The sequence below is a fragment of the Accipiter gentilis genome, chromosome 6, assembly GCF_929443795.1.
Source record: "Accipiter gentilis chromosome 6, bAccGen1.1, whole genome shotgun sequence".
In the NCBI taxonomy this organism is placed as follows: domain Eukaryota; kingdom Metazoa; phylum Chordata; class Aves; order Accipitriformes; family Accipitridae; genus Astur; species Astur gentilis.
Genome location: NC_064885.1, coordinates 42,247,557 through 42,257,327, shown reverse-complemented (window position 1 = coordinate 42,257,327; position 9,771 = coordinate 42,247,557). Strand labels below are relative to the sequence as shown.

The 9,771-nt window shown below is 48.6% G+C and overlaps 1 protein-coding gene across 1 annotated transcript; it reads left to right on the top strand.

The window, feature by feature from the left end:
- Nucleotides 1-6,052: 6,052 nt before the first annotated feature.
- IL12A (interleukin 12A) lies at nucleotides 6,053-9,408 on the top strand. Its single transcript, XM_049803442.1, has 5 exons — nucleotides 6,053-6,286; nucleotides 7,876-7,983; nucleotides 8,088-8,129; nucleotides 8,234-8,338; nucleotides 9,212-9,408. Exons 1-5 carry the CDS (start codon nucleotides 6,053-6,055, stop codon nucleotides 9,377-9,379), a joined length of 657 nt encoding a protein of 218 aa, XP_049659399.1. The 3' UTR covers nucleotides 9,380-9,408.
- Nucleotides 9,409-9,771: the final 363 nt, after the last annotated feature.

Below are 9,771 nucleotides of genomic sequence, written 5' to 3'. Positions count from 1 at the left end.
CGGCTGCTCCGGTCCCTCCTAGTGACCTTTGCAGGGTCCGAGCCATCCCAGCACACGCCGCCCATGTCTGGCCGACAAAATACCGCCCTGTGATGCCAAAAGTGCTGGGTTTCACCCATGAAGAGACATTATTTTCTTCTAATAATTGCTTTAGTGGAAAGGACCGCACCCTTTCCCACCAAGACCCAGGGGTTGTGATCTCCTTTCGGTCAGGGCTTCATTTCACCGAGACTGCGTTATTATTTTTTTACTCTCACCAAGGTAAAAAAAAAATAAAATTTAAACGTGATCCCACCCGTACAGCACATCGCAGCGTGCTTCGCCCCGGGGTGGGCCGGGTGTTCGAATAACTCCTACCAAATACGTGTTCTTGGGACTGGAGCTGGGTTCCTTCTCTCACCAGAGAATGCTGTAAGCGTGAGTCATGCCAGCAGCTCTCCGGGTATCCCCAGGCACTCGAGACTCTGACCTGTGCGTGTTGGTAAGTATTCTCGGGTATTAAATCATCGGCTGGCTCAGCGCCTGAAAGCACAGACCCTTTCTCCGTCCTCCTTCTTCATGGTGGGGTGAAGGGTTGAGTCCATCATTAATGTGATTCAGACAATCACTTTGCATCAAAGAAATGCAAAAAAATTAAAAAACCAACCCATCGCGCTGATGCATCTCCTGGTCAACCAATATCAATGCTCCTTTTTCTCCGCGGGTGCAAGACCGCTGCCGGGTGAAACGGTGAATACAAAAACCAGCAAGCAGAGAGCACGACCACATCACCCCTTTCTCCCATCAGAGCCCCAGCATCTCAACCCGTGAGAGCCTTTGCCCCCGCAGACGGGACATAAAAGGGTAGGATGAAAAAAAACCAGGAAAAAAAAAAGCACCCGGAGATGAGAAACGCTGCAGTGGGTGGAAACAGAAAGCAAGAGCGAAAGAGGGACCGTCAAAAGCGCCGGCAGCGCTGCGCTCAGCAGAGGCCAGCGCTCCCGTCCCACATGCGAAACCACAGGCACCGCGCCGCTAGCCCCAGCCGCGTTACTCACCCCGGTGTTTTCGGGGTTTAGGGGAGCAGAGACCACAAGGGGACAAAGGAGGATCCCACGGGAGTCCTGAGGTCCCAGGGTGGTGGGCAGGAGAGGCACCACCGCTCCGTGCCCTGATGGAGGGACCCCAGCCCCGTGAAAGTCCTCGCAGGAGCTTTTTATTTCTATTCGTGTCATAAAACTTTAAAACAAAAGCCACAGGGTTGGCGGAGAGTTTTCTCCACATCACCGAGGTTGTTTCTGTGGGTAGGGGTTCCTGGAGCCTGCCCACACCTTTTATTTTCTGTAAAGCATCGTGAGAGAAGTATGGCGATCCCTTAGAGTGACAGTGCTGAGATTGGGGTCAATGTTCCTTTAACAGAAAGCTTTGCAGTTAACAACAGAAAGCTTTGCAGTTAACTTTGCAGTAAACGCAGTCAGTTGATGATGAGGGGGGGAAAAAATCAGCTCCTACATCCAATTGAAAAAGCTGCCAACAAAAGTTTGGGCTTAAAAAAGAAAGCGTCACTCCCGGCTTATCTCAGGCATAGCTTGATTCAGTAAAAAAACCTTTCTTCCCCCCGCCATGTTCAAGGATGCTCTTCAAACAATCCTCCCATTTCAGTGGGAGAAGTTACCTGCCCAAAACTTAACCATTCAAAATACCTGTGTGCTTTTTTAGGGACCCACAGCACCTCTCCAGCGGTCACGGCCAGCTCCATCCCTTTTCCCCCAAAAAGCCCCCTGACATGTGGCTTTGAGCTTTGGAGTGGAGCCTCCAAATAACACCCCCTGAATTTGGGGGTCCCCAAGCTGCCAGGCTGTGACCTGAAAGCCAGAAACTCGCAGTGAAGAGGGGAGATGCTGCGGTACCCAGCGGGGTCACGGGGAAAACCGCCCGGACTCCGGCGATGGCTGGAAGAGAGGAGAGCCAAGGGGTGCAGGTGATTAACACCAGGATCTTACGGGTTTCAGTGCACTGCTGCGGGTTCAGGAAAGCCACTCTGACTCAGAAATAACGTTTAATTATGTGACTTTAGCCTTCAAATCAATGAAACTTCAGCACATGCTTAGGGTTACGTATTTCAGGGGATTCCTCAATGAATAAGCACCGACAGCCAAAAAAACACCAGGCAAGTTTCAAGTCTTTGCTTTCCCATTTGATGGAGTCATCGGCTCCCAACATAAATCAGAAGAAACGCTCTTGTCAGTTAGGCTATTTTGGTGAGATATCTGACCCCGGATCTGCCGAAAAAATTATCCAGGAGCAAAAAAAAAATTATCCATGATCAACCCTCCGTATCTGAGTGAGGTAAATAGTATAAAAATTAGTTTTATTTACTGAAGCATCCAGAAATCTTATTCCACACAACCGTTTGCTGTTCTTCTTGTGTAGCAACTATCTACAATTAACTGTCAGCCTAGCTGTGATATAATCATACTGCAGCTTTAGTTTATCTATGTATATAATTATTGCTTAATTATATATATATAAAATTATTGCATAATTATATATAATTACAATTATGGGGAATAGGGCTCTCCCACAAACAACCCATCTCTTCCCGGTGAAGATATGTTACAAGTCACTACCTGACCTTCACAATGGGTTTGGGAGCTGCCTGCTAATGAAGAAAATTCATGTAATTTTACATATTACAGGAGAAATAGCAGCACGCAACTAGAGACCCGGTTAGGAAATATCCCTAACCACCATTTCACCGCAGCACCCAGCTGGCGATGGAGAAGACGGCGCGTGACGTTCACGGCTCTTCATCCGTAGCTTACTCTAAAAGCAAGGTGGTCTTCATTTAGCTTGGGCTTGGAGAGCAACCATGAAGACAAAAATTAGATTTCTATTCGTCAGAGGGGAGAGAAGGCGAGCCAAGACTGAAAGAAGGGTTAGCACTGCAGCACCTTGTGTCAGCAGGCGTTTCCAGGAAACTCCCAGCTTTTTAGAAGAGTGTGGCTGGAGAAGATCCTATTTCTCATCACTCGCATATACAGTCCTCAAAACTAAACTGAACTGGGGGTTTTGGTTTTTTCTAATTGGGTTTCTTTATTATTATCGTTTTTCCTTTCTTTTTCAAATAGGTTTTTTAGGTATTGTTTTGGTTGAGTGCAGCATAGCCAAGAACACAATTTCACCCGGTTTTGACTACAATAATGTTACAGTTTTACAGCTAGACCCAGAACGGTTCTTATTTTTCACTGGAGGTTAGCTTCAGAGAGAGCAAGAGCAATTTATGGTTGAAGTAAAGCCAGCGGAATTACATTTTCTCTTGTAAAATCATGCAACTTCCAACAGTTTTAATAGACTATGGTAAGCAATTACAGCACTGTATTTCTAAATGCGTACACGATACATCCCTATCTTTGTTGCTTCAATAACAAATGCATCGCTCCACCCGTATAATCCTTCGTTTGCCTGATGAGATGGGGACCTGAGATCAAGACACCACATGCAGTAAAAAGGGCATGGATCTTTCCATTTCAAAAGAACTTGCTTTTCACTTTTAGATGCTGCTGCCATAGAAAATATTATTACATCTATCCCCCCAAAACGATAGTAATATTAGATGTCAGGCTGTATATAACCACTGGTCAAATATAGGGTGCTTTGAGATGAAGGAGGCAGACAGATGGATGAGGCTAGGAATGAAAACCAGATATAACATCTGCCCCAAATAAGCGTATCCTCAAGACTTTATTACCTCATTGCTAGGACCTAGGAGTTAATAACTTTTATACATCACTTTGAGACAAATCTCAATAAAAAGTGCCTTACAGAAGAGGGCCCTCGTGTTCAGTCCACAGCCGAAACGCAAGCGCAGTCAGGCAGAGAATACAGATATGGTACAAATTGGGCAAAAGGAGCAGAAACTGGCCAGGCTCAACTAACCACCCATCCAAACCGGCACAACCACCACGTTAACATCATGTTCAGCATCTGCCCCGGTGACTCTCGCCGCAATACCTGTGGGGTTGCTGCTCCGGGGGGATTTGGGTCTCCAGAGTGCGATTACAAGTGCTGGAGCTTCAACAGGTCTCTGGATTTATCTGGATCCCGCAATAAGTGTACAAGGATCTTCAGCAGCCCAGCATGGCAAGGACTTCAATTTCAGATGTTAGCAGGAAAATAAAATGAGTGGTGACAATGGTACCATCCAGGCATGGTTCTTTATAGATAATTGAGGAAAACCTTCCTATTCGTAAAACAGCAAATGTAGCAACATTCAATTATTTCTTCTTCTGCCAGGAAAAAAAAAATCACTCACCAGTATTAGGATATATACCATTTTATCAGCAAATTAAACCCACCCAGTGTTTCAGTAATCCATTACCTAACCGTTGGGCTGAGGGAGCACTGACCGAGAAAGCATTTCTGCTTTGGAAACACTTGTGCAACAACAGGAGACTCCTTGCAAATTATCTGTGAGCCATATACGGTGAGAGACAGAAATTACATGAAGAAAGCAAAATATAGCTCAAGGTTTTGCATCAAAGGGAATCGGAAGCGTCCTGCTCGCGTGGCTGATTGCTTGCGTAGCCTGTATTTTTCAGCTGGGGGCTGCCGGGGGTCCCTCTGGAGGTGAAGTCCTCCGGGAAGATGCTCTTGCCAGCCCAGCAGCACACATTGGGCATCCTCTAGCCCCAGTTTTCCCCCGCCTCCTCACTGCCTTGGGTCACAAAGCAAGCCCTCCGGGAGCTGGGACGCAGCAGCGGGAAGGAAAGTCCTCTCTCGTGAGATGGTGGAGAAGAGGCACCTCCACGCACAGCCGCCCCTGAGATCATCGTTCTGTGCGCGATGCCCGTTCAAGAGCAGCTGCATTCAGAGACCTCTGAAAGTATTTGGGCTAAGTATCCCTCCTTTCGGCCAAAGAACCCTAACTAATATCCCAGTACGTGGCTGAGTGCAGCACAGGGAGGCCACGAAGGAGAAACTGTTGTCCAAATTGTGCGTCAGTGCCCTACTTGAAGAGGAACCTCATGCCCTGACGCCAAGGGCAACGCTATGACTGAGCATTGGGCAAAGAAACCTGGAAAGCCAAACTGAAGCCTTTTCAAGAACATGCATGCAAGCATATTCGGAAGGTCTCTTTCACTTCTGTGTCAGAAAAAAAAAAGTCTCCTACACAAGATTAAAACCACAGCCTAATGACTAGTGCAGAAATGGAAAACACACAGTGAAAATGGAAAATTATGCAGTGCTGGTATTCTAGCAAAGTAAGCATTTAGACATGCCACAGCCTTCTTATGGGAAACAAGATGTCAATTAAAATAAAAAGAACCTGAAAATGCAATATAAAACTCTTGATTCATCCTGCTCCCTTCCAAGTCAATAGCAAAACTCCCATCGACTTCACAGCAGACCTGACAGATAGAAAATTTTCTACAGCCTTTTGGCCAGCCTAAGTACGGCCACGTGGACTAATGTTGAAATATTCAGCCATCACACCGAGTATATCGGCCAAAGGCAAGTTTCCAGGCGGGTTTTAGCGAGCGTTCATTAACGACATCACACCGTGACGGTTTTTAATAGCAAACAACAGAAATGGAAAAGCATCTCCGTGTGTCCTACACATCCTTTAAGCCGTCCCAGTTCACCCCAAAGCTCGCAGCGAGAGCAACAGCCCCAACGAACCCCTTTCCACCCTCCACCGCATCTGCCCCGCAGCATCCCCAGCCGGCCTCCCCTGCCGGTCCCGACCCCCGGACCCCCCCTTAAACCACCACAACCCCCCCCCCCCCCCCCATGCCGTACTGGGATTCCCAGCAACCCCAGCAGCTCTCAGGATGAGTCCTGTCGGCCCCCCAGCCCCCCTCCACCGCTTTGCCTCACCGAATCACCGCTGTGAAAAGAAAAGGAGAAGAGGGGGAACTCCCGCTCCGTCCGCCCCTGATAAAAAGCCGGCGAGGATCCCGCCGGCAACCGGGCACCACTTCTCCCCTCCCTATCCCGCACCACCACCACAACCGGCATCCCCACCAGCATGCCCAGCATCCCCACCAGCATCCCCACCAGCATCCCCAGCATGGAGCGGCGCGGCGGGCGGCGAGCCCCCCGCAGAGCTGCCGCCCGTCTCTGCATGCGACAGGCAGGGAACCGGCCAGCACTGCCGCTGCCCCTTCTCTGCCTGACCCTCGTCTTGCCCGCCCCTGGCCGGGCTCTGCCGCAGCCCCCCCTGGCTCCTCACCGCCTCGCCGAAGGGTTGAATCGCTCCTGGGAGTTGCTGGAAGCCACCGACGCTTCCCTCCGGCGGTTGAAGGTTTGGCCGGGGGTCCTGGAGGGGGTTAAATGGGGATGGGGGATGCGGGTTGGGGAGGGGAGGTGGGCAGGGGGTGGGGAGGGTAGTGGGGGGGTAGTGATGGGGAGGTGGTACCCAGGTGGGCAGCAATGGGTTGGGGAGGGCAGCAAGGAGGGGAGCGATGGGGCAGCGATGGCACCAAGGCGGGCAGCGATGGGTTGGTGAGGGTACCCAGGTGGGCAGCGATGGGGCAGTGATGGCACCCAGGCAGGCAGTGATGGGTTGGTGAGGGCACCAAGGCGGGCAGTGATGGGTTGGTGGTGGTACCCAGGTGGGCAGCAATGGGTTGGTGAGGGTACCCAGGCAGGCAGTGATGGGGCAGTGATGGCACCAAGGCGGGCAGTGATGGGTTGGTGATGGTACCCAGGTGGGCAGCGATGGGTTGGTGAGGGTACCCAGGTGGGTAGCAATGGGGCAGTGAGGGTATTGTGGTGGACAGTGATGGGGCAGTAAAGGGTTGGTGAGGGCACCAAGGAGGGCAGCGACGGAGCAGTGATGGCACCCAGGCAGGCAGTGATGGGTTGGTGGTGGTACCCAGGCAGGCAGTGATGGGTTGGTGGTGGTACCCAGGCAGGCAGTGATGGGGCAGCAATGGCACCAAGGCGGGCAGTGATGGGTTGGTGGTGGTACCCAGGCAGGCAGTGATGGGTTGGTGGTGGTACCCAGGCAGGCAGAGACGGGTTGGTGAGGGCACCCAGCGGGGTGGATGCTCTCTGCAGACTCCCTTTAAAACTCTACGCCTGGTCTTTGCTTTCATGCCTCCCCTGACCAGCCCTTTAGGATGGGGATTTGCTCAGGTGTCTTTCTCGGCCCTTATTCACCAGAACCCCACAGGAGCACACACACACCGTTAGCGGTGCCAGCAATTTCAGGAGCGCTCTCGTTTTTGAACACTTTCTCTAAGGCCACTGCAGAACCGGCTCAGGAAAGAACTTGCTCACGACTTTGTCGTAGTGTTCACATGTTGCTGCTGGTGTCGTCGGTTCGGTGCTCTAGCATCTTTCCGCACTAAAGCCCCCTGGCAGTAGTGCCAAGGGGATTTTTTTTGCTAAAATTCCCTGCTATTGTTGCAAGATTCATCTTGGAGAACCACAAAAAACCCCACCACTAAATAGGTGCATCGTTCCCACACTTGCAGTGGGTCAGTGAGCACCGTTAAACGTCTATGCAGATGGTATTAGTTATTTTTCACTTTCTAAGAGATACTTTACGTTTAAAACTATAGCGACATAAAGTTCTCAATAGATTCGATGTCTGAGAGAATAGTTCCAAGTAACGGAGGCAGTGCGATTCACGACGACACATAAAACAAATCTGTGCAAAGCCTGAGCTTATGCCCACTAAGCGCAACTGCCCCATGCATTTCAGTCTCTTAGTCCGTTTGCTAGCTTTTGTATTTAACCACGGTCCTCACTCAGCCTCATTCCTAGGATTCAGCTAAGCTCAGGCAGCTGCGACACATCACTTATAATTGTGTGTATTTACATATATGTACGCGCAGTACCGTGAAGCTGAGTCAATGACCCTTTTTTATTCCCTTTTTAACACAGGATCTCAGCACCCTGGGATTTGAGTGTACCCTTGAAGAGGTTGATCTTGAAGATATCACTAAGAATCAAACCAACACGATAAAAGCCTGCACATCTGAGGATCCAAGGGTAAAAAAAAAAATATTGAGTTTCAGCATCTTATTTTCGTGGAACAGCCATATAATTCACACTTCCACAAAATCACCATGTCTCATTTCTTCTTTAATTTGCAGACTGGAAACTGTCCAGCACTGGAAAGATCTACTTTTGCTACGGTAAATTGCAAGTTTCCCCAAAGAACCCCTTCTTTTGCTCGGCCTATGTTTAAAGCGTTTTAACTACAGATTCCCACATTTCCTAATAATTCTGACTTTTGCAGACTAAATGCCTGCAGGGCATCTATGAGGATCTGAATGCCTACAGGGCAGAGCTGAAGAACTTCAGTGATCAAAAGGTGCTGGCAAAGATTGATGAAATGATGAAAGTAAGTATTTCTGTCTCCTTCCTTTCTACTATTTCTGTCTTAAACCAGGGTTTTTAATTCAGTGCGCTTCACTCTGTAGTCAGTCAAATAGCGACCTTTCTTTAACCTGGCAATTTAAAAGATTGTCTGCTATTGTTTTTCCCTAGAGAAGACTTGAGTCTTATGAATTATGTCTCTCGCTTCATATTTTTGCCTTGCCGATGTGGTCAATACATCAGGACTCAGACGTATGGCTCCTTAGCAGCCCTCCTTATTTCACGCTGCTCTGCTCTCGCAAGGAGACGGGGTACAGGATTTTCTGCCAGTTCCTCAAAGAACTCGGAAATAGAGTAAAAGATAGAGTAAAAGGGGCCTGGCTCTATTTCTCATCCAAATACTGAAATGTAATACACCTGCTATACTGGAGATGACACAGGATGTACTGAACTTTGAGAAATAGTCTTACTGACTAGAGGAAATAGATGTTAAAAGCCTGTTGGTTTGTTTAACAAAAGCTACTTAAAATAAAAAAAAGTTAATTGCCTGTTTTGACACAGCATCTCCCGGTAGCCCGGAGATCCTGGCCACGGGCAGACGAGCCCAGTCTAACGGGTCCCTAGACAAAGCCGGCCATAGGCTGTTTATTAAAAAAGCATCTTTATTCCTGGGCAGAAAGAGCCTTTGTGCATGAATGGCCATCTTCGTCTCAAGGGAAGTACAGCTGCGCATCCTAAGTCTATTAATGATATCATTAAATATTTCAAATCTCTCATTTACATACATTACTTCTAAGCCTTGCCGTTTATCACTCAGGGGGTGAAAAAACCCTAAAGAGCTTTACGTTTTAGCCACTTTCTGGTGATGACAGTTTTTAACAGCCCTACCTCTTCCCAGGCCCTGAAGACGGGCAGCGGGAGCGTGCCGCAGCCGTCGGCAGGCGCGGGGCTGACCTCCTTCAAGGAGAGGATGAGGCTCTGCAGCATCCTTCACGCCTTCCGAATCCGCACGGTCACCATCAACAGGATGATGAATTACTTGACCTCGGCAGAGAGCTCGCTGTAAGCGCCCAGCCCGCCAGCGCTTGGGGTATAAATTTGACCTAGGAACGTTTTGGAGAAAAAAAAGAGTAGGGTCAGTACCCTGCCAGGTGGCTGGGGGCTTTTCAAGGAGCCTAGAGCATAATTATTTCACAGAGTTTCTTAGAAATCAGGTTTTAGCGAGCTGTTTTCAGTGCTTTTTTAAGCCATCACGTTCAGCTTCTAGATTTCTAGAAAACAAGCTACATTGTAGCACCAAAATGTTCTCAAACCACCCAACACTCAACTGCAATTTGTCTTCACTGTTTTATTTATTCAGCTGTGATTTTCAGGAATTGAAACCTATTTATAATAATCAATTTATTTATGATGATATTCCTTATTTATTCTATTTATTGCCTAATAAAATCAAAGTTT